The following is a 25,164-nucleotide window of genomic DNA, read 5'->3' on the forward strand; positions in this document are numbered from 1 at the left end:
CATCGAACTTGAACTTGCTTGACGAAGTGGAATGAACCAGTTAAGAAATGTAATGGTGAATGTTCCTAATTGTGCCCAATTGTGCTCTTCAGGATGTTCATCCACGACACTTTGTTAAAGAAAATTACCGCTACTTAATACTCTTTCCTTTGTATCGTCCGATGACTGGCGAGGTCAAGATTATAGGGAATTGTACCTACCTAACCATCGCTCTCCGTCTTTTCTTCACAGATACAGCTTCTGCAAACTTTATCAGCTGAAAATCTGAAGGTCTTCTCGAAGTCCTCTTTGGGGATGTCTCCAATGGAAGTTGACATAGAAGGGACCAAATCGAACTTAGTCCCCAGCTCAGCTGAAGGTATCCGAGGAAGCCCGGGTAGAATTGATAGCGGATTTGAGAGCATGCCCACTCAAACTACTGCAAACTTTGGAACGCAGAAACGGGATATGACCAAGTTCAAAGTAGGAAATTTCGATGACAACACAGAAAATGGTATGGGACTTGAAACTGAAGCCCCGTGGGAAATTTTTGTCACTGGAAGGAAACTCTCAGTGTCAGTTTACAGCAAGATTCATCGAGATGACAAACCCGCTGATAATGAAGTTCACCCTGCCAAACCAAATCTTCCTGGGAGATGCAAACCGGCTATGATTAAACCAGTTTTGCGGGTTGAACTTGTTCATCCTGCTCTCGTCATGAACACGCATTCCACCGCTCCGCGGATTCAGGTGTCGTGCTTTGATGTCAATGTCGCTGGAGTGTCTCCTTCGATAGGTGAGTAGTACACAATAATGTTTCTGATGTGAGTCCGAACAAAAACCCAGAAATTTTGTGATGCAGCTTGTATTTGGCCAGAAAAGTGCTTATCAGATACAAAAATTTGGTTTTATCAACGGAGTTGATAATGTAAATTGGCCACCGTACTGACCAGACAGACCGTACAGGCCACCGTACACCGTACAACTACCCCCTTCATTCATTTGCTTATCAGATAGACCTTTAAGCGATGACATGGCTTTTAAGTGCGAGGAACCGTTTACAGGTAGAAGTTACTGTCCCGTAGAGTTCAATTCACTGTTGAAGCTGGCACAGAACTGACAATAAGAAAGCAACGAAGATTGTTATTGAAGTGTCAAGGAATTTTTCATAACTAATAAGGTCACCACAGAAATCTATTCACAAGTATCGTTATTTGGAAGCCCGGCTTAAAACGTGGATGCGAAGGTAAACCTCTCAGGTTAGAGGAAAGATTCAAGAAATTCAACCATCAAGTGAAGCCAGGTCCCTCAGGAATCGTACCCGGGACACATTAGTGGAAGGGGAACGCTTTTGCCATTGTTCCATCAGCCTCCCCTATGTCCCAGCTGGAGACTCTATTTTGCGTTTGCTTGAACGAATGATCCTCTTTTTAAACTTCAGGTATAACTTTTCAGAAAACGTCTTCAGAAGTTGCCATTTTTCTTTTGTAGTTTCCTAATTAGGTTACTTCTGTTTGTAACCCAAGAGATCTGTCAAGAGTCGTTCCTTTCTTCAAGTTCTCTTTATTGGCAACAAAGCCTCAACTTTCGTGCATCCTTCCCATACCTTTTCTCTTGTTAGTCCGACTCGTCAGCTTTAAGAAGAAAAGGGAGTTTGCAAACACTTTTTGGTCATCCATTCGCTGGAGACCTCGCGCTATTACCCACATGGGGAGCAGAAACGTACATGATATTTTCTGGAGACACCGAACGCCACGAAATAAAAGCTGTATGCATGAATAAGTATTTTTGTGTCCGTTAGGTTCCTTGTTTAAGAAGCTTCCTGATGCACATGACTACTCTGTTCAATGGGTCAAGAGTGGAGCTGGAATCCCTGATCAGCATAGTGGCATTTTGCCGTCTCTTCTAACTGTCGACGTCACTGAATTCTTGTGTGGTCCAGGTTGGTTAAGACCTCGCATCTCTACCAGTTCATTATACGCCTAGTTAGTCGCAATCGCTGTTAGTTTGAATTTGGGACATGTACACGTTCTTTTGATTTTTAGAACTGCTATATCTTTTCATCGTTTTGAAATACCTTCTTGTTTCGGGTGTGCTTCACGTTGTGTAATCCGTGGCCAAGAGAAAATGAGGGGACAGAGAGAGAGCCTCCCGGTCCAGCCCTTGGGATATGTCATGTCCACGAAAGTTATTTTTAGACGAGCGGTAGTCTTTGTTCAAGCGGAAGTCTGTCTTCCGAGACGTCCGCATGCAGGCCAACCTTGGTCTGATGTTTGAAAAAAAAATATATTCATCAGCAGTTGGGAGGAGGACAACCGCACTCACAAAACGGCTGGAAATCGAGCCTACCTTCCACGTGCGCCGCCATTTTCTCTTTTCACTAAGAACCTGAGAGCGAGGCAAGACTACATGCGGACGTCTCGGAAGACAGCTCGGCTCGTCTAAAAATAACTTTCGTGGACATGACATATCCCGGCCAACGCCCTGAGCCTCCCTCTCTGTCCCCTCATTTTCTCTTGGTCTCATATGATTGGCTATTTTGGAAACACCCCCTAAAACCCCCTGGGAGTTGCTTCTAAAAATAAAAAGATACGGCACAGGGTTGAAACAGAGGGTTAATATAGAAGATGGAGGCTCCGGGTAATAGTCCCCTGGAGCCCGTTTCTCGAAAGTCGCGAAACTTTACGGGCTATTTTCGGGTGTCATAACTCCCTCTGTATCTCGAGAACGGAGATGATTTGAGTAGTCAATTTTCATAGTCAGTTTGCGTTTCGTTACATTGAAAACATGTTAAAAGATCGGCTTTCCTGAACAAGCGTTTGGCACGTTCAAAAAATGACTTTTCGGGCCCGAAAAGTTTTCGTGACTTTCGACAAACGGGCACCCGGTTTCCGACGGCAGTGCTGAAACACACCGAGTGAGTATATGGTGATCATCTAGGTACTAAGAAAAATATGAGGCAGAGATGTAATTGCAACCCGGAACCCTCCACGCTTTAGCTACGGATTTTCTTGCTAGTGGGCGGCTACGGGAAACTCTGTGATGGTCAGGTGTTATTTTTGGGCGTTAACTTCAGCTGTAGAACTGCATCGCGCAGTCACATTAACTTCAAAAGACTCTTACATTTCTCCAACCATGCAATCTATATCTACGATAACAATTAATTTATTCGTAATTTTTGGTTACCGTGTCTCCACCAATGCCGTAGCTCCCCGTTCAATTCCTATATAAACCTCAAACAATTCCTCTTTGACGAAGGGGTCAGCAATTCAAGCTTTTACGGCGGTAATTTGGACCTTTATCAACTCGTTGGCGGACAAAAGATGAATTTTCGTATTTTACTCTTCCACCGACGCAGCACCACCGATTCTTTAGAAAGTAACACCTTTATTTCGTTCATCTATGGAATCCTTAATATTTGAAGAATTTCTCGGATTTTAACACTAACTATCAATTGTATGAACGCCTTGAACCTATAATCGTGGACGTATTACGCGGGACGTTCTCTCGTAGTTCCACTACACGTCCCTCCTTCTTCCCCCCTCCCCTCTCCCCCTCCCCCTCCCCCTCCCCTCTCCCCGCACTCTTCCCTTCTATTTAATGGAAGCGTCACAGTGTTGGGAATGATTTTACTCAATTGGGTCATTTTCACCCCAAACATTGAATGGAGGGCAGGGAGCTGTGGAGGGTCTGAAGCTCCAATCGCGTGTCCCAAACTGAAGCTTCATCTAATATTCAATTGTTTGAATATTTGTTGCAGCTGCAGTTTCTGTTGAAATTGGTCGATCAGTTTATGTCAACTTAAACATTGAGAACGTGGCAGAACTAACGCATTTCTTGGATGGCTTGGTGCTTTCGTATGGCGAGACCTCAAGCGGGCCCAAGATAGGTCCTACGGCAAGAACTTTGTTTATGAGCTCCTTTGCATTGTGTACTTCCGATATTATTTTACAATTGGAAGCTCCCGCTATTCGCAGTAACCCCAAGCTGCTCGGTAGTGTGGTTGGGATTGAGGCTAAAGCTTGTTTTAGCCCAAACAAGCAAGGTATGTGGAGAAGAGCGGTAGCACGAAACTTTTTGGTTTGCGAGCTTTGAACGCGTTCATCGAATTATTGCATTTCAACGGCCTTTCATTTCATTCCCGTTTAGCGCTCAGATTAAGGGCGCTTTCCATTTGGATGGTAAAGCCGGGGAGAATTCCTGTTAACAGGAGCAGGACTTTTCCCCTCAATCAAAACGGAAAGGGACGAGTGTTTTGCACGAAGTCGCTCTTTCTTTTTTTAAGAGACTGGGTCAGTACTAACGATTGACTATAACAAGGACTTTCGCGGCCAAAAACCTTATCTTTAATTCATCAAGGAACATGGCACAAGTGGAACTCGGCAGATCGTACAGGATTTTCCGATCATTTTGCCACAAGTGAGAAAAGTGGAGTACCTCTGACGGTATTTCTTTTTATTTGAACACTCTCTAGTGGAAAAGTCTGTTTTGTTTGATTTACCGCCGTAACAATCGGATTTTCCATAAAAGGAAAGCGCCGTCAGCTAGAGTCAGCGTAAATACTCGTCGTCTCAACGTATTCCACTTATTTTCTAGGTAACGTAAATCGAGTGGACACAAAGTTACAGTTACATGGTGTAACTTTAGCAACATCAATTCACGATAGAAGTCGGCCGCTGATATGTCCATTCAGCTGTTCTATCGATTTGGAGGCGATCTGGGCTCCCCACAGCCGAGATTTGATGGCACAAAGGTGTGTTGTTACTTTTTTCATTTGGTAGTTCGATTATATGTGAGAACAGTCGTATTTTTGCGTCAGGGAATCTTGATCTTTACTTTTTACCTAAACGATAACTTGCAGCCCAGTGAAACTGTGAGTGACGAAGGTACATTACTAAGTAATCAAATCTATTGTAGGTTGTATCGGCTCTTTCTACTTTTTCAACTGGTTATCACGCCGATCAGATCGAGCCAGTTGATCCAACGTACACCGGCAGGGTTATTGTCCACGGTTGCTTGAAAAACCTGAAACTGGGGAGAGACGCAATTGCCACGCGAAGCTCGCGCGTGCTGTAACTCGCTGTTCCAGTGAAACGCCATAGAAAGAGAGTGGCAAGTTCATCATCGGGCACTTTACAAAACCGTAAAATGTGGTTAATTTAAATGCCTTTGTTTATCATGTTACTTTGTTCAATTAGCTTTCAAGCTCGTTCATAATCTGTCCACTCCACTTCTAAAATCGGAAACAAACATTTCGTACTGAATAGGAGTCAAGTCAAGTCAAATTTTATTTCAAGTCATACAAATATGGCTTACAGAGGATTAATATGAAGACAATTTCACGATCCAAAAACAAGATAATCACAGGTAGCAACAATTGTGCTGAAGTAGATCTAAACAAGTGTTATTGAAATCCAAAAAGAAAATTGGGGGACGCATTTTTCAAAGATAGTTAATCTACAATATTTGTAAAAAGCTTTAAAGTGCAAAGCAATGTATGACGTTCTTTTCGAAATTGAAGCTTAATTATCTCTGAAAAATGAATGGTTACCCCCAATTTTCTTTTTGGATACCAAGAGCACTTGCTAAGTTCTGCTTTCTCCGCATAGTTTAAAACCGCGCAAAAATATCCCGGTATTAATAAGCACCACCCACTGGAAACCCGAGTGTCTCGAGATGCGCAAAACGTATGCGCAATAGCAATAGTAGGCACCGTTCTTAAAATATGAAACAACCTGAACGGTGGATAGAGCCATTGTTTTTCATAAAACCTGAAATTTAATGTCGTTCTCGTGGTCGTCGACTTGTGGTTTGTTAAACCTCGTAATGCTAACGGAGGCTGTGTGCAGCCAACTAAGAGTCGCTCATCTCCCTCTTTGCCCATTTTTCGCAGTGGTTACGGCTTTCCTCAGTTGTACGTATTTGTGGAAGCAAGCTGTGTTCAGATCAGTGTTGGGCAAGAACACGTGACTTGCTTAAAGCTTCTTTCCGATTTGGCTGAACAGTTTACCAGTCCTTCCACGGCCAATGAACAACCAGCAGGGACTAGTACAAGGAAGACCGAACGCACGGACCCTATAGCCTTGTTCGAGTCGTATGATGACATACGAGCTGGGGCGTTTAGATATGTCACTGCTCCAGGTAAGCAATGGTGACAATTACCGGTACATATATTAAGATTTGAGTGATAAGCCATTAGCCCCTTTCTCATAGCCCTTCAGTCTTCATACACTCTGGAAGGACATTACAGAACCCACATACTCTTTGCAAAGATTGCGACTCGAGTTCCTGGTGTTGTGGTCTGTTCTGTTCAGTACAGCAACTGTGGCTGGCGTTGCGTGATGTCGTGATATCGCAAAATGGCTTATGGTTTGTTATCACAGCCTAAGAAATGCGAGAATCTACCCTTGTTAATTGGCTAACAAAACTAAGCGCCAAACTTGTAAGGTTCGTTTCCCGCGCTTAATCGCGGCTGCATACATTGGCTTTGTGCTGTGATTGGTTCTTTTGATGGCGCAATTTTTCCGTGATTGCGTGATACGTGTGCGTTACTTCCTCTTAACCATCTCGAATTTTTTCATGTATATCATTACTTAATTGCAATTTGGGACTACACGCTCCGTGAGTGTCGCACGAGCAAGTTCATACGATATTCTATTTATTACATACTCAACAAAATCACTCCATCGCTTTGTTTCCATAGCAACTTCCGTATTGCACTCTACGACCTATTTATGCGTTCGTTATTGACCAATCAGAAACGCCGCTTTTTTTGTAGAGTATATGATTAATCTCCTTATTTTTACCGAGGGTAATGTTTTATTTGCTTTTAGCTGAACTGGACATGCATCATCCAGAGCCTTGGGAAATAGTTTTCTCGTCCGACTTCAGCGACAGGCCCCCAACAATGACTTGGAAATATCCTGAGCCTCGAGCACTGTCAGCGGTTGAGCTTGTACCGTTGCCTCTTTCAAGTCCTGTTCTAGTCAACACACTGAATATGGGCGAGGAATATAAGGTAAAAAAAACACTTGCTATACGTAAAATTCGTTTCTTTTCAGAATTTGAGGATTGTTCTCCTTACAGCCTGCGAGTATTTTCCCGAACTGGGAAGACTTCCGACTCTGTTGCGCAGTCTCTTCGGTTTTCTTCAAATCGATCCTTTACTTCGCATACGCAAAGTTCGGATCCCGCTGGTCAGAGGTCAGTATTGTCTGTGCTAACCGTAAGAATCGCGTTTTGTAGGAAAGTGAATGTTCACCGACAACATTGCTTATGAAATTATAGTTGTATTTTGTAAGTATACTGTGTGTAACAATGAATTTTAACCTTCTCGGGGTGGAAGGTATTTCATCTCTTTGATAATGGTTATTGGCATTTTCCGATGTTAGATTTGTGCCGAACTAGTCGAACTAGAAAGCTTTCCCCCGTCTATCAATTCTGCTATTCTCTTCAACTTGTTTAAAGAAATTTCTGGTGTAAACTCATTTTCTAACTTTGTGAAAGTAGAAACTTCTTCAAAGTATAGGAAAGTCGTTAAGTCATTTTAGCGTTTGAAACGTTTCGGCTTTCAGGTGCCATGTGTTCTTCGTTATTGGGATCCAGCTCAGAAGTGTTACATCTCTTACAAAGACTTCCACCTTTCTGAGAATAACTCTAGTTCCATTCCTTTCCCTGACCCCTCCACCGCTGATCCGTCAGAGGTGATCGTGGCCGCAGAGTGGCAGATGGTTGTTGATGTGACTGTAGATATTGAGTACCCGGATGATGGCAGGTTAGTATTTTTTTTTTTTGTGGGAGATGATCAAAGGACATTTTGAATATCCTTCCAGCGTGGAGATAGGAATCACCATTCGTTCACTTGGCATCTCGATTGTGGGACTTTGTATGACAGCAACAATTCAAATAAACACAAGTGTTAAAGAGCTCCCATTCTACACTAATTGTGTGCTTCTTCGCTTCCAACAGGCTACACAATTGGCGAAAAGTTGTCTTTCCTGAGGTGATGTAACTACGTAGGTCCTTTGCATTCCAGTTTTGAAAAAGAAACTTGTATAAGCCACTTCGGAAAATATCATAATACTGTTTGTTTGTTCCCCCAAAATTTTGCATAAGCATTGTTTCCAGTTTCTCCTGGGACTTACAATGGTCCCAAGAGAAAACAAAAACAATGCTTATGCAAATTTGGGGGGGACAAACAAAGAGTATTATGGTATTTTCCGAAGTGGCCTATTGCAAAGCACTTTGTGACGTCATCTCAGGGACATCACCATGCGTCTCACTGGCTTGGCCGCGGGACAAACGACATCTCCAGGTGATCTGATGAGGTAATGCGGAGGACTAGGGTTGAAAAATTTTAACGCCGTATCCCACAACCGCGCGCGGCCTTCAATATTGTTTTCGAATTTAACATGGCAGAGGCGAGGTTAGATCTCGTCGGTTTTACTTGAATGTTTATTCAGTAATAGCAAATGTGGGACGCACGGAATGATCTGTTGAGCTTTGGCGACAGAAATTACTGCAGGAAAGTTGGAAACAACACCTAAGGCCACGCGCGGTTGTGGGATACGGCGTTAAAAGTTTTCTTCCCAGTCCTCCAAATTACGTCACCAGATCACCTGGCTGGGTTTGTAAAGTTTTACAGCGAAATATGGTTGTGTTTGCCGTAAATAGGGATTTACCTCGGAAAAGAAACTGCATCTGCGAGGTTATAGGCACTTAAAGGAACTCGGCTGGTCGAAACTAATTGGTTGTTTGTACGAGCGGCATTTAACCTTCAGCATATGCGTACAAACCCAGCGTCTCAAACACTTAGCTACGCCGTCTTGCAAAGGATAAAGGAACAATGTGGGCCTTAGATGGGTAAATTTGACCTCGTCATTGGAAAGCTGACACTGTCGTTTCATAGCTTGCAATCCCGAAGAATGTAACCTTTTGCCTGTAATTCATTTAACTGTTTGATTGTTTTCATGTTTGTCTCAACAGTTTTGATGGCGATTCTACAGTCCATTCATACGCGTCTCCGTACCATTCGTTGTTAGCCGCTTCATCGCTAGCGGCTTCTGTGAAGGTCAACTCTGTGGTCCGCCCTGCCTTGAATCCGGCGCTTTCTGCTCACATTAGTGTCAATATGCTTGAGGTCAAGTTTAGCAATCATCTGCACGCGATCGGTCAAGGTAACATCTGTTGTTTTGATCATCGTAGCAAGCTGTGAAAGTTAGCTGTTCCAGGGAACCTTAAAATAAGGCGTGAATGGAACTCGAACGAACCCATGGCCATGTATTTGCTCTTCCATCTCTTACGAACTGACCAACTTCCAGTTTGCCTAACAGTTATGTTGGCTGAGACTTAAGTTTGGCTAACGGTTAAAGTTAACATTGTAACCAGACCCGGGTTGCTCGAAGTGTGGTTAGCGCTAACCAGCGTTAAGTACTAGGGAACTTAAGCAACGACAACGGCGACGGCAACGAGAACGTCACAAATTTGCATATTTAGTAGGCAAAAACAATAGCTTTGCACGCCCTGCACGTGCGTTTTTCACTTTTGTCCATTTCTTTGCCGTCGTCAGCAAAACTACAACGTGAAATAGCCAAATTTGAGGTTTTATGGACAACGTCATTACTTGAGGATAAATTTTCATTTTCTGCCCTTAATTGAGCGCCGTTCCTACCAGCGTCATTTTTGAGGAACTACCACACCCCCGTCATATTAAAAAAGTTGAAATAGTAACGAAGCGATTACAATAACGCGAATTTATATTTTGAGATGACGTTCTCGTTGCCGTCGCCGTTGTCGTTGCTTAAGTTCCCTACTATGGAAACGTGACGGTCTTGATACCTCTTAACCAACGGTTAGCGCTGACCACCGGCCGCAGGTTGACAATCAGACATAGTTTGATTGCCAATGCAGTTTTACGAATGATTTAAATGCAGCTTAAATAGTTACAATTTAAAGCCCTGGTAAGATCCCTTAAGTTTGGCTTTTGCACTTCCACAACAAGACGTTTGGCAGGAATTGTAGTGCCAACCTGGGGCCAGTTGCTCGAAACCTGGGTAGCGCTAACCGTTGGTTAAGAGGTATCAAAACCTATAGGTTTCCATGATTTAATGCTGGTTAGCGCTAACCGCGCTTCGAGGAACCCTGGCCTGAGTTTTTTCTCTGCGTCATTTAATGCTCTATCTTCAGTGGACTTTAACATTGGCTATGCATATTCTCAGTAGGTCATTTTCGAAATATCAATATTCAGCTTGATAGTGAGGCAGAGAGGACAAAAACAATGGAAACATGTTGCGATGAATGTGCAAGGTATTAGCATATCATCCACTTTCCTTTGTCTTTGTCCTCTAAACCTCTCTTTCGAGCTGATTTTTAATATATCGAAAATGGCCAATTAGTTGTAGCGGTTAAAGCCGGCGCAGATACGGACTAGATTTTGCGCTTGTTTACTGTCTCACTAACCGGTTCTATTTGCAGCCGTCCCACAGTACCTGGCCGGTTTCACCATGGACCCCTCCCTGCCAACAGACCAAGAGTTCTTGCTGCTCACTGTGGAGGGTCTGAGTAGTGTCGTGAAGGACGTGGGAGGGGAGGGTGGATTTTTACATGTACAGGCTGAATGGAACTGCCAGGCGCAGGTGCTGGATTATGGGGACCTCACGTATAGACCTCTCTTGAGCCCATTTGATGTGGAACTCACTTTAGCTCTCTACCATGAAGAAGAGCAAGAAATAGTAAGTAAACCAGATTACTGCTTTTTAAACAACAAATGTGAGAACTATGAACTATGACTTTAAAGCAAATTTTTCGCATTTTGCTGCTGTAAATCGAGGCTGAACCGAATAAACCCAGTTCAGTTACAATTTTGGGTTCAATTTTTTTTCAGCTGTATTCATCTCATTAATGCGAGTCTTCTTATCATGAAAAGTCGTTGCTTTTTAACCAAGTTAGGACTCAACCAAACAATATTCGTGCACACTGTTTGCTTCTGTAAGTCGATAGGATTTTCAGACTTGTTACTTGTGGTATAATGTGGAAAAATCTGTTTTGAACTTATTGATAGTTTTTACTTTAATCTTTGGCAGCTGTGTCTGACTAGGGAATTGGAAAAAGGTTTGGATGCAAATAAAACTGTTCTTTGTGACGTTATACAAACGTGATCTTTGGCATTATCCTGTTAAATGAGTGGACCGTTGTGAGCTTGATGTAGCTGTCTTTTTTCCGTTTACTGTTTATTGTTCAACGTTTTCTTTCACTTAGATAAGGCTGCAGAAGGATCCTGCCAGTCCCCCAGTGTGGCTTGAGGTTGGCCTGGAGGTTGGCTCAGTATTGACACATGTCAGTCAAAGTACAATCCACACCATTGTGCTATCTACCACGGCCTGGGGCCAAGCTGGATCTCGTGACGTGGATAGGATCATTTTCAATCATTACATCATTTGTAACGACACACACGAGGCTCTGAGATTTGGTCAGGTTTGTCTGTTTGAAGGTGTAATTTGTTGCTTCATTTGGTCTATAGTACGTGTCGCAAAAGACAGTTCAAATCCGTAGTGTGTCCCGACAGTTTTTGTCATGTTTCGCGTGTCTTGTTGAATACAGATCTGTCAGATCTCGTTTTCCCGTACAGAATGATTTCCTAAGCTAGATATACAATTTCTGTGGCATTTTATTCGTATTAGTAATTTTTATATAACCCTCAAATAGAGTGTTTTCACGCATTTGATCAGAGACCTTGTTTTTCCACCGAAAGAAAAGAAAACGTTTGCATGATATTGGAGCTCAATTCCCAGAGGATTAGTTGGGGAAACCAAAATGGCCGCCGTGACGTCACGTTAAAACACTCTATACTATTAAACTTCTTCCCTTGTCTTCAGGTCCACACTGACGAGTCATTGTTACTTGGTAGTCGTCAGACGCATGCGTATAGTTGGAGAACGCCTCACACAGTAAAAGAATCACCCAAGCTGCACTTGTGTATTGAGACCGAGGGAGACTGGCGCTGGTCTGAACCATTTGATATCGATACAGTTGGTGTTTGTAGTCGAACCATCCACCATCGTCTTCACAGTGCTACTTTGTTTATCGACGTTAAACAACTTTCAGGAATGCAGAAACAGGTAACAGGCACCTTCCAGAAATTTAACGCTAGTGTGAGTTGATTTCTGTCAATGGGAAGGTCTACAATTCCTGACAAAACTGTTGAGACAATAAGGAAAAGTCACAATATATATTGTCTGCAAAAAATGACGCATAATCAATTTGTCTCAAGAGGTTTTGTCTGCGATTGTAGCGCTGTGTTTACGCGAAACGGCAGGCCAATGCTTGTCGTAACAGTAAAAATTCTAAATAGTGTCACTCTTCAAGGGAGTTGCTCCGGTGCTCGACATCTGTGTGGGAAACAAGCAAGAAATGAGCTTAAATCAAACAAGTTGGTTTTCGACAAAACGCAAATTTGACCCTAGCGTTTGCCGTTAGCCCTAAACCTATTTCGCGCGAAATGGCTAACGGCAGGCTGTTGCTTGTCATGAAGAGCAAGAAAATTCTCTTCTTCTACTGACTTCTTTCTCTCTCATTTTAGAAGTTTCTCGATGTCTGCAGTTTCTTTGATTTTTAACAAAACGCAAATTTCAGCCTAACGGTTGCCGTTTGCTGTAGACGCGTTGCTAAATCTCTCCAATCAGTAATATCGAAATGTGAGGAACCTGATATTGGTTAGCTTGCTAGCTATTGGAATCCAGAATTTGACGTTGCATATTTTTATTTTCAGATTCTGATTCGCGGAAGTCACATCATTGTCAGTCGTTTGTCGATCGATGTTGATTTGCAGATTTTAACGAATCCTTCCATCGACTCTGACCAATCGTCTAAAGCACGCTATCAGGTAGTAGGCGTGAACAATGTTATGCCGATAATTAACAATGAGCGCTATTTTGAACAATGGTAACATAAAATAGCCGCGAGAAAAATCTCATTTCCAGCATGCGTGAATGAAGTAATTGATTCATTAAATGTCATTTAGGCCCGTTTCAAACGTCGAACTTTTCATGTGCGGAATCTAATGCAAGTGAGCGAAAACAATAGAATTTTCTCATTTGCATTAGATTCGGCACATGAAAAGTTGGACGTTTGAAGCGGGCCTTAACTCTCACACAACGACCGGAAGTTGTTTCAATTTTACAAAACGTCTTAAGGTATATGAGCATATAGCCGAAAATCTCCTAAAATTAGCACTCTTGGTGCACAATTAAGGACGGTGCCTACTACCTACCATGTGAGCGTTAGCTCTACTGATGGAAATGGGCCCACACAAGGACAGAGAAAAATCCACCCACCCACCCTGGTCAAAGTTTTTCTCTGTCCATGTGTGGGCCCGTTTCCATTAGTAGGGCTAACGCTCACATGGTTCATATGGGGTACAAAACTAGCACTTCTCATTAAACTCTAATCAGTTGAGTCTGTTTAATAATAAGCAGAAGTGGCCGGCTTGGCGTGATGTCTCTAAAAAAGGCTTGTGGTGTATGAGGCCGCCACCTAAGCAGAAACAGTCATAAATCAAAAAGGGACTTTTCCGAGTGCTGAATCATGTAGATGTACCGCAAATAGATGTAGGTGAAGCAGAAAGACGCACTAAAAGGAAGTTTCTGTGCGCCTGGCTTTGAATCGAATTCACACACGCATGGCTTATTAATCCGAATGTGCCTGGGATACCGCTTTCTTTATAGCGCATGTTCGCGTTGTAGCAAATCAATTCGTCCTAAAAAAAGGTCTTAAAGGACGTTGTTATGAGAGGATAGATATGGCGGGTATGTCTACTCTAGAATAGTCCTTTACAACTGGTTCCCAAGAAGAGATAATAATTGAAAATTGGGGTATCAAGAGAGTTTCTTGGGTCAGGAAATAATTGAGCGCCAAATACACTGTGATTATATTTGATCTTTAAATCCCAGGTCCTAGAAGATGTCTCACTGCCAGCAAACACGACTCTTCCATCTTACGTCATTTCTCACGGTGGCCTGGCGGGCATGCGTATTCGTATTCCAAACGGTACCACGTGGTCTGAAGTGTTGCCCCTGGAACATTTGGAAGGGAATAGCGAAGTCCAGCATCGTATTGTACAGGTAACATTTCATCACAGAACGGGCTGCTAAGTGTAAGAAAGTCCAACGATTTTTGAAGACGGTACGTGTGAATGTTCTAGGTTCGATTCCAGAAAAAAAGGAAAAGGAAAGGAGCTTTGTTTAAGTCTTCTAACGCTAGATCACTAATTGGGAACACTGTAAAGTAAACTGAAATCAACAAATTAATTCAAATAAAATAAATAAAATAAAATGCTGGTTTTTGAGGAGAGGAGAAAACCGGAGTATGGAGAAAAAGCTCTCGGAGCAGAGTAGAGAACCAACAAACGGCTCAATCCACATCTGACGGCGAGTCTGGGAATCGAACCAGGGCCACAATGGTGGGAGGCGAGTGCTCTCACCACTGCGCCAGCCCTGTACCTCTGTTCACCAGTTGGATTTATCTTAGTACTCCCAGTTTATTGTTTTAGAAGGGCTGCCATTTACATTCGCGCTTTTTTGGTGAGAAGTTCCCCCATGTGCTTTCTCCTTGTGTGCTAATGTCTTCAACTTTACTCTTATCCGGTTTTGCACTGGACAAACCCAAAGCAAACAATGTTGCTCTTGAAAACGGACTATTTATCCTTCCCTATCCCTCTTTCAATGTTGGATCTCTAAATGTTGATGTTGTTTGGCTGGGGTCAACATCGATTTGAGGGAGAGAGGGGGAGGGGCAAAGTTACGAAGTGCTCAGGAAAGAGAGTCGCACACTGGAATGTCTCAATGCAATTTGTCTTGAATTGTAGCAATAAAACCACCATTTCAAAAGTGAATAATTTTCTCTTCCTTACTTTACTGCTATTGGAAAAAAATAGTTTTTTCTGCTCAATCGTTCCTAACATTTGAATTTCATATTTTTAAAGCTCCTTGGTGTGAAGGATTTCCAGACATTTTACTTGTGGTATAATGTGGAAAAAGCTGAACCCTATGACCAGATCAAGGTATTGTTTAATAATACGTATGCCTTATTAGCATGCTTTATGGAAAGAATTCTAATGAGGAGTGTTTCATCGGTTTTTAAAGCTCATGCACGGGATGGTTCAGGCTGTTTCGCTCATGAATTATTAATTATTTTATAAGGTAAGTTTCTCAACTGTCTTCAGTTCCAAATTGGCTGCCATTCGTAATTCAGTCCGAGCAGTGTAGAAGGGTGATCGAGTCTTGTAGAACTTAGTGGTAATCGGAAGGTCGATGTCACCAGTCAGTTCGCCTCCTCTAAGTAGTTCTCGGATTGTTTTTTTCGAATATGTCCGTGTCATCCCGTGATAAATTATTGGTCTCATTGTTAATTCTTGTTGATACCACAGGTTGCATTGTCTCCTCTTTTCCTCATGCGGAGCCACCTTCCTGAACCAGTACTCATGAACGTGCTCACGGCCAAAACCAATTCTTCCTCAGTCCTTCAGCTTCAGGGCCGTGCGCATGAACAACAGCTGTATAACCTGGTGCCGAACTCTTGGCATCACTTGACCTTCCAGTTCAACGGTTCGTCTCAGTGGTCCAGTCCCTCAGTTCCGCTCAACACCACACTGATTGAATTAGCCAATAGGGTCACGAGTGACAGTACTTCGGAAGAGGAAACCCCGCTGGCTGATCGCTGGCCTTACTGCGAAGATTCTCAATTATTTAGGTGTGGTGAAAATAAAAAATAACCAAGTAAAAAGACATCGATTTGACTTAATAAAAAACAGCCTCACTAACAATCGTATATTTGTTTCGCTTTCATTGATCTCTAATTTTGTTGTCAGCTGCAATCGTGAGTTCAGCAGTTGTTAAGTATGGTATCAATATAACAATTTTCACAATGATTTGGTTTTTCCTTCAGGCGTGCAGACGTCGCTTTAGAGGAAAAACCTGAATCATCTTTGGTGAAGAAGTTGTCCATTGGTGGTCAAGTGATCAGAGATGAAAAGCAGCCTTTGGAAAACCCAGAGATCTCGCCTCAAGGTTAGAGATGATGGTTTTTTTGTAATAAAGGTGTTAAAAACTTGAACCGAGGGAAAGACAGGGGGAATTTCGCTCATTAAAATTGGAGTGTGGAGCTTGTGAAACCGATGTTCCACTGAGCTGCTTGTAATCGCCGAGACGCTTGTTTGCGGAAAACATGTCATTGCAAAGCTCAGACTGAAGAAGCGTCATGCGTGTCGTTCTAACTTCATTTTTCTTTTTCGTTTTCTTTTTTTCGTCTAGGCATTCGGAATAACTCCTCTCCAGTTCCCGCAATTGAGGTCCAGTGCCGTGTGATAAAGCGCTGGCCTCATCTAAGCACGCTATTGGTCGAAATTCTACCTTGGTGTCTGCTGATCAACAACACTACGGCTCACTTGCTCCTTCGCGATCTGGAACGAGATATTACGCTCAATCTTCCCAGTGGCTCTGTAGTTGCACCGCATAAAATCAAGGTAATAGAGACAAAAATAAGGAAGGTACTGCCCGTTAGCGGTTGAAAATCTGACCTTTGGCAGAGCGTAACAAAACTGCCAGTCATTTTACTCACACTTGCCATTATGGGCGCCTTCGCAATGCACAAGTTCCGGCTTTGAAAACAGGTTTTATGATGTCATTTCAGTTTGTTAGGGTTATTAAAAGTAAACCTCCAGGGTGAAAGGCAACATTTGTCAATGCCAGGAAGTGATGCAACATTTGGAAAAAAACGGATATAAATTCAATTTTCATAATTTTTAATTACTCAGGGTAGAATACAGTTCGGAAGTTCATTGGAAGGCAAATCACCAAGCTGGTCTGAAGCTCTCCTTTTGCCTGCTGTTACTCGAAGCAGCCGTCAGCAATCGGATGAAGATGATACCTTTTCAGTTCCTGTGGCGTTCGTCCTTGCTTCCGGTGACGTCCGTGGGGTTCGATGGTCCATAACATCTCGTTTGTTTCGTGGAATTGAAATTGTAATTCTCGAACACCGATTTCAAGTGATAAATAACGTCGGAAGACCGTTAATCGCTCATCCCCTTTTGCTGCCTACTGGTAGAAAGGTATCCACGTGATTTCATTCATTGTCCCGCTTTTGTTTTAAACACGCTTGTATCTTCTCGCAATCACAAAACCAGTCGGACTCTGCGCAGTGTTTGGTTCGCTTTCTTTCTTCAGCAAGATGATGTCTCTTCACATCTTACATTGATGTCTTCATTTTTCGTTTGATGTTCTTGTACATTGTTTAGTCTTCAGCGTAAATTTGTAATTGAGTAGTGTCTTTGACCAATGACAACAAACCTTGACAAAATAAGGAAGGATTACGTTTTTGCAAACGTTGGCCGTGTAGCACTTATATTTGAACAGACTTAACTGATTAGAGTGTAATGTGAAGTGCTAGTTTTGAACCCCATATGAACTATGTGAGCGTTAGTCCTACTAATGTGTGGGCCCATTTCCATTAGTAGGGCTAACGCTCCCATGGTTCATATGGGGTTGAAAACTAGCACTTCGCGTTACACTCAAATCAGTTAAGTCTTGACAAAATAAGCCTATCACAATGCAAACCGAATCATCACGTAGCCGGCGCCAAGCGCGGGAAAACAAGATTATTACGTAATTAAGGGTGCGTTCGATTGACCGTATTCCGTTTTTACGGAGATTCACATTAAAATTGTGAAATATCTGTCAAAATGCTATTTTAAACATATTTTTATTATCTTTGCTGCTTCGAAACGCGCCAAACATACCGTTTTAATCATCAATCCACGTATTCTTATTCCGGAATAGGGTCAATCAAACGCCCCTTAAGTCAGTCATTTTCTGCTTCTCGAGAATGTGCCTCGAGTGATGCTTGGATCTTGAATGGCGTAGTGTTGCAAGACAAAAGACTCGGCGAAATACTCTCGAAACGCAGTTTAAAAAACACTCTTAATATGGATGTCACCACCTCGTACATTTCGATTTAAAAATAAACAAGGTAATTTGCTCAAACCTCTTGAGTTATGTTATGTGAAAGTGCATTTTTTCCCCTCAGGTAACATCAGATGGCCTTAACAGAGACACACTCATTCTCCTCCCAAGTGACCCAGACCAGGCAACGCCTCTTTCAGTATGGGACGTCCCGTCTTCCACAGCAGTTGTACTTGATCAAGAAAGTAACCCTTCCTTTAGCACCCAAACCTTACCCATCTTATTTCTAGCCCTTAAAGACAAGGAAACCACACGAAACAACTTTCTTTGGTCACGTGCTGTATCTATTACACCGGAAGTGACACGTCAATCTTTTGCAGTACCCGTCGACAAACGAAGCACACTTCCGGTGGTCGTGACATCACACGTTGCTAACGGTATTGTTTACGTCGTTTTTGCCTTGGACCCAGTCCCCCGTATGCTTCTTCAAAATGATTGTCCATTTACTCTTCAGTTCGGACAAGCAATACCTCCTCAGAGTCCGAGTTCAGTGGGAGGCTCTGAAAAAATTGTAGTCGTGGAGCAATCTCAAGACATTGGTGATATTCCAGAAGTTGCTGCATTCTGTTCTACACACTACGAACTTCCGGTTATGCGCGAATGGTTCGCTACCGCTAGTGAAGTGCAACGGCTTCCAGAGTTTCACATACAAGCCTTGTACGACGTAAACGTGGCGCAATTATCAGAAGAAGAAGGCGAGCAGGGAGAGGTTGCTTGTGAGGTGACAACTAAAGTTCCACAGGGGTGGAGTAAGGGTTTCGACTTGAATTCGTCTGGGGAGTTATCTATCACCCTTCCAGGGAGGGGCCAAGTCCTGATAGATATCTCTCGCGAACGTCTTTGTACATGCGTGAAAATTCAGCCTTGTGAGAAAGCATCTTTGGACTCGAGTACACTTCAGGACATATCTCCACCTCGGTCATTCATCAACGCAGATTTGTTCGTTTGCCAGTTTAGTATGACGATTATAGATGAAGTTACGAGCTTCCGAAATCCTTACGAAGTCATGCGATTGACTGCCGAAGGTTTGGCACTCACGCATTCAATTGACGATAGATTTAAAGACTGTGATCGTGCTTGCCGTGAATTAACAATACGAATTGGATCATTTCAGGTTGATAACCAATTAAAAGGTGATACGTACGAGTTTTCGGCGATCCTCATTCCAAATAACACACCGTGGTCGTCAAGGAAAGCTCCGCTACCAAGAAGGCAAACTACTCGCTCGAGAGTTAAACCACTGGCCATTGTCAGATGTCGTTATGAGCAGACAGGAAGTGGAAGTGATGTTTTCTTAAGATGTCTGGATCTCTCTCTTGAACCAGTGACATTGTATTTAGAAGACTCTTTTCTGTACCGAGTTGGCGATATGTTGGCTTCTTTCCTGCCGCCTTTACTCTACTTTGCGGAGACGACAAGCACTCCGCTTGCAAAGGTATTAGATGTCACACAATCTACGATCCATCCATTCTCAGTGGGCGAGTTAAACATCGCGCCCGTGACACTGAACGTCACGCTACATGCGTCGGTAAAACTCTTTGTATCAGTCGATGATTCGCCATTGTCACTCGGTCGTTTTAATTTGTCACCAGTTTTTCTCCCTTCCTCAGCGCTTATCCAGAAGCTGACTTACCATTACTCGACCGCGGCACTCTTTAAAGCGGGTTGGGTGCTCGGATCCCTAGAGCTCCTCGGAAATCCCGCGGGTCTAGTTCGTAGCTTTGGCCAAGGAGTAGCTGATTTCTTTTACTTGCCGTATGACGGGCTGACCCGTGGCCCGGGAGCGTTTGTTTCCGGAATGTCCCGAGGGCTGTCATCTTTTGTAAAGCATCTTTCGACTGGTACTCTGACTTCTATAACGAGTCTTGCATCGAGCATGGCACGGAATCTGGATCGCCTCAGCATGGATGGAGAACATCTTCGACTCTTGGAGGAGCAGAGGTGTAGAAGACCAAAGAAAGTTTTAACAGGTAAAAGTCGCCCAGTAGACCTTTTTCGCTTTGTACATTTTCTTTTCCCAATACAGATCATGTGATAATACTCAGGAGGTTAGGTCCTTTGTTTTGTTCATTGAAAAAGTGCATGCAAGCATGAATATCTCTGCATGCACTCTTTTTAATGAAAAAAAACAAAGGACCAGACCACCAGAGCATCATCACATGATCTGTATTGAGAAAACAAAATGTACAAGCGAAAAAGTTCTATTCGGGTTAGAAAATTGGATTTAAACTAACAACATTTCTCCGGCAATAGACCATTTTGCTGTTGTAGCTAAGTCACCCGGCCTAAGAATGGAAGCGAGACTGCCGGTGACCATGCTTCGATACAAACCTTTGTGCCATTCTTAGAGCGAGTTTCAATCGAGTGTCGTAAAACCAAAACCAAAGTAATTACTTTGGCCAATCAGAAAGGACGGAGACAATCCAGTAAACCAATCAAAACTCTAAGTAATTACACGTAGGCAACACATTGCGCGGGAAAATGTGCACGCGCGAGGCATGATTGGTTTTGGTTTCACTTCTGATTGATTGAAAAAGTGGCGCGAGAACTTTGAACCAATCACTGCGTGAAGTAATGCAAAACCAAAGCAATTCGCTGATTACTTTCGACACTCAATTGAAAACCTCTCTATGTTAATGTAGACTAATTAGAATTACAATAACACAATTTACATGATAAAAGAAGTGAGGTCGGTATCAATACAAGGTCGCCGTCAGCCTCGCAGCCATTCATAGGCTAGGTCACTGAGCAAACAACTGTAAAATGGCCTATTTGCGCCTAGTCGCCCCAAACACGAGGTTATTTGCCCAAACAGTAACAGCAAAATTAAAGAGACGCATGGATGGACACAAAAGGACAAGATTGAAAAGAATTACATTTGGGTAATCTCGAAAAAGGTCGGCCTGACGTTTTTCAAGTTTATGGCAAATCGTCCGGATAAAGGTCGTTTTTGCTCACAATCCTCTTGTTTGTGATGTAACGATAATTTATCAGTAAAGGAATTCCACATAAACATTTTCAAGTTTTGAACTCGTGATTAACTAAAAATTTCCCCGAACACCCTAAAATAACGTGACATTGCCTCTTTAAGCTGCATTTAAATTTCTTCGAACCAGAGTAGCATCAAACTATGTCCAATTGTCAACCTGGTTGCAGTGTAGACCTTAACTTCAGCATTGGCTCTCGGCCTGCTTTTCACATCACACAAACGAGTAGGGAATTTGTTTCTACCAAGTCTCCCAAATAAGTTGATAAAAGTTAGTTGATCACCGAAGGAAGATTTTAGGTGTTGGGTTAGCTTTTGAATCTCCCAACGACGGTTAATTTGATTTTATCACCTCCGTTTAAAATGTCAAATTTCCATGCTTCGCAGTATCCCGATTTCTTTGACTCGTCAGCAAAATTTACTAACGTACTGTTGGAGCGTTTACGATTGTGTCAGGGTGAATAGGCCTTTTTCGATCTATTGAAATTCAGCTTGAAAGACAGGTTCTGAAGACAAAGACAAAGGAAAGTGGATGATATGCAAATATTTTTCACGTTCATTCCAACGTGTTTCTATTGTTTTTGTCCTCACTATCAAGGTGAATATTTGACATTTCGAAAATGGCCTATTCTCTGGAGGTGAAACCGTGTCCTGTTCTCTGTACCTCAGTACACAGAGATCCAATATCCATCTTATTTTTTGTTTTTCTCTGGTTACTTTTCCAGGTTTATCGCAAGGCTTAGGAGGATTTGGCCTCAGTCTTCTCGGAGCTGTAGCTGGCATAGTGGATCAACCCCTACAGGGAATTCAGCGAGCCAATGATGTGCGGGAGGCAGCCAGTGGTGTTATCACAGGGGTGGGGAAGGGACTGATCGGTGTGGTTACCAAGCCCCTGGGTGGAGCCATGGAGTTGGTGAATCAGACTGGTCAAGGGATCTTACAGGGTGCTGGATTGACACAGCTACCAAGCAGACTGTTTACTCCTGAGGATGGATTGGAATATTGTGTCAGAAATAGTCATCTCAAATACTTCTGGTAAGAAAACGCACAGTTTTTTTTGGTTTGGGGTATTAGTTTAGGGAGGCCTGTGGTTCTGTAACGAACGATGTGATTGGCTCATAGAGTGATATTTACTTTTGTTTACTTTTATATATAGCATCATCCGCTGGCGACCTTCCAGTAGGCAACTGAATCGGTTTCGATAGCGCTCATAGGCTTATCGTATTTATCCACCTTTTGGGCAACCGAGACCAGATGATTAAATGCGCTGTATGTATTTTTTGGTATTTAAGATGATGACAAGGTTCTTTCGAAGTAACAGCTACGTTTCACACAAAATTTCACAGGAGCTCTTAGCACCCGAATAACACTTTTCAACCTTGAAGCTCAAAATGTTTTCAACGCTGTGGCCCTCAAGATTATTAAAATTTTGTCTCGCTAAGCTTTTTCTCGTGAATTGATGTTATTAAGGAGGCTCAAAACAGTTTCTTCAACAAGCAACGGCAAAGTTATGGTACCATATAAGACACCAATAGTTGCTAAAAAAGTTGCTTCTTATCGACATAACGTAATAGGTTACCCTGGCAACAAAAGAGCTATCTAAAAACATCTTCTATTTTATGTGAAACGTTTATGTTTCAAAAGCGAACTCGGTGACCCCTAATTTTTGTTGCTGGACAGTGATTGACAGGTAACTTATACGAAGTTAGTGTCTGGAGCATATTCAGAGCCACCTTCACTATCAGAAAATTTTACGGTGGCTCTGAATCTGCTCCAGAGCATCTTGTTAAAGTGCCCCTGACCCCAAAATATTTTTTTCGCTAAAATGAATCGTTGTACCTGTGCGAAACGAATTGCGGCAAGTTTTTCCGTTTTCTAATAAATCCTGCCATTTTATAGGCTTGAAAACTTCCAAAAAACCAAGCATCTTTCGTTTACGACCGAGTCATAAGGGAAGTGCAAATGCAATGTGCATCAGTTTGTGACGTCAAATCAAAATGCGTGGGTAAACAAAGAAGCCCGACCAGTGATTGGCAGATAAACAGGTCTCCTCACCTCAATTAGTATCCAAACTGTGAATGTCAGTATATTTTTTAATGCTCTTCTTCGGCTTCGAACGGTTCCTTTCTCCTATTATTGGTTAATTCAGCGGTTGAAAACCAGCGTGCGTTAAAGGGGCAGTGTCACGGATTGTTAGTAAAAATCTGGAAAGCAAAGGAGACCTGTTTACCGATGGCAAACGAAAAGGAATGGCTAAATTTTCTTTAAAACAGCTATTTTAGCTCGCAGACACCATTTTTTAGTGTATTTGATTATGAGCCAAGTTAAAATGAATGCCAACTTGAAAACGTCGGGCCGACGTTTTCAAGGTCTCCCCTTGTCTCTTAGATGACCTCCGTAGTAACTTAGTGTGGCTCATTTTTCTTTTAAAATTTAATCCATTTTTTTCTCACTGCGGTGATCCATGACCCTGCCCCTTTATAGGCACTGCCTTGATTTGGGGTGCGCAAATTAGCCCACAGCGCGCCTATGAGGAGACCTACTCATGAGCGCTAGCCGCTTCTTCCGGGTGAACTGCACTTGCTGGTCCCGACATCATAATAAACCACAATTTTTGTTGCAAAATCCGCTATTTAACTACACCCGATTGTTTGGTTTGTAGGAAAATGCTCCATAATCAAAGCGAGACCGACTTGCTTCTTCATTTTGACGCTACCGTTGTGATTCCATCTGGGCATGACTACGAGGGAGCAATTCTGCTGACCCGAGACACCCTATTTATCGTGGGCTTGGAGGCGGATGCTATCCAGCAAAGTCTTTTCCTTCGCGATATCGATTTGAAAGAAGACGAAGACGACAACAGGAACGTATCCATTGTGAACCAATCAATAATAACCAAAGAGGAGGACGATGAGAATGTTGGGACGCATGGGAGTGGTGACTCAGACCGCTTGCGGCAGTTTCTTAGAGATGCGCGGGCTCAAGCACTGAGGCAAATTTCTTCCCGTGACACCTCCTACAGTGATTTTTCATGCGCTGCTCAGAAGTTTGTTCTGACTGTCGATCCAATGTTACGGAGAACTTTAGTAGTACAGTTCCACGCTGCTAAGAGAAATTGCGGTTTCCAATCGTAGCTTTCCTGGTTGGGATAAAGAAGTCATTTGAACAAGCAATGGGATCTTTTGCGGTCATGTTTGTGAAAACTTACGCAAAGGGATGTTGTAGCTGGGGTATTTGAACCTGTGTTTACAGAAGTAATCCTGAGGTGTACTTTAACTGGCCCGCTTTTTTCGATAACATTTTGGAGTTCTTTAACTTCAAACGTATTTGCTGGGGCAACGCACGGGCTACTTCAGCGTTAAAACTGACGTAATGAAGTTACTTAGCAATTCTCGGTTTTACATGATGTCACGGTCGTTGCTAAACGGCGGCCATGTTGGTGTGCCGACCCAATCCCCCGGGAATTGAACTATATTATTAGTATTCAAACGTTTTCGTTTGTTTTCGTACAGGGCTGTTGATCACGTGAGTAAAAACCAAGAATATATTTCCGTTGCGTATAGATTTTCGATCCGATTGCAAGTTACTGTGTTCACAACTAAGTGTGAAAAGAGAATAGACGAGATCTTTAAAACAATTAAGGACAGTGCAGCAGCTCTCGCAAGCCGCGTATTATTTAAGACTGTAGAAGCATCTTACGCTCTTCAGTCAGTTTTCTATTTGGGTGGCGAGCCGGTCACATCCTAGCATACGAGAACTGCCAAATAACCCAAAATTAGAGGATTTATGGGTACATATTTATGGGTACAAATGCACGAAAACCAGAAGTTTGAATATTTAAAACATTTTCACATTCCCCATAATACACTTTGTTTGGCCTCCACGTTTTCATAAACCATTGCATTCCAATGCTCTTGGCATTGCATATTCTTAAGGTTTATGCAAAGTTGGGGGGGGGGGGGGGGGCAAACAAAGTGTATTGTGGGGAATGTGAAAACGGTCAATAAACAACAATTGGTAATTACATGGGATGGGGTTGTTACGAAAATAATGACAAATAAAATAACGCAATTACTCCAGTCTATTCTTTGATTTTCCGGTAAATTTTACTTGCGTAGCTACTGGTGGTTTTCTTTAGGTCATTAAGAAGTGAAAGAAACAAAAACGGCTGCGGCGACGAAAACTTCA

The 25,164-nt window shown here is 42.6% G+C and overlaps 1 protein-coding gene across 1 annotated transcript in view; it reads left to right on the forward strand.

Moving 5' to 3' along the window:
* The window catches only part of LOC138027469 (intermembrane lipid transfer protein VPS13B-like), a 43,784-nt gene extending 18,848 nt beyond the window's left edge, over positions 1-24,936 (forward strand). The window contains exons 17-37 of the mRNA XM_068875026.1: positions 232-775; positions 1,781-1,921; positions 3,740-4,024; positions 4,576-4,732; positions 5,873-6,120; positions 6,813-6,997; positions 7,554-7,753; positions 8,965-9,155; positions 10,453-10,709; positions 11,236-11,451; positions 11,853-12,095; positions 12,746-12,859; positions 13,926-14,096; positions 14,957-15,034; positions 15,401-15,723; positions 15,919-16,040; positions 16,284-16,495; positions 16,787-17,080; positions 18,055-19,960; positions 21,702-22,011; positions 23,639-24,936. Of these exons, the coding sequence (XP_068731127.1) occupies positions 232-775; positions 1,781-1,921; positions 3,740-4,024; positions 4,576-4,732; positions 5,873-6,120; positions 6,813-6,997; positions 7,554-7,753; positions 8,965-9,155; positions 10,453-10,709; positions 11,236-11,451; positions 11,853-12,095; positions 12,746-12,859; positions 13,926-14,096; positions 14,957-15,034; positions 15,401-15,723; positions 15,919-16,040; positions 16,284-16,495; positions 16,787-17,080; positions 18,055-19,960; positions 21,702-22,011; positions 23,639-24,110 (6,669 nt within the window). The 3' untranslated portion in view covers positions 24,111-24,936. The remainder of the gene's footprint in view (positions 1-231; positions 776-1,780; positions 1,922-3,739; positions 4,025-4,575; positions 4,733-5,872; positions 6,121-6,812; positions 6,998-7,553; positions 7,754-8,964; positions 9,156-10,452; positions 10,710-11,235; positions 11,452-11,852; positions 12,096-12,745; positions 12,860-13,925; positions 14,097-14,956; positions 15,035-15,400; positions 15,724-15,918; positions 16,041-16,283; positions 16,496-16,786; positions 17,081-18,054; positions 19,961-21,701; positions 22,012-23,638) is intronic.
* Positions 24,937-25,164: the final 228 nt, after the last annotated feature.

The sequence above is a fragment of the Montipora capricornis genome, chromosome 2 (assembly GCF_036669925.1).
Source record: "Montipora capricornis isolate CH-2021 chromosome 2, ASM3666992v2, whole genome shotgun sequence".
Classification (NCBI taxonomy): Eukaryota; Metazoa; Cnidaria; class Anthozoa; order Scleractinia; family Acroporidae; genus Montipora; species Montipora capricornis.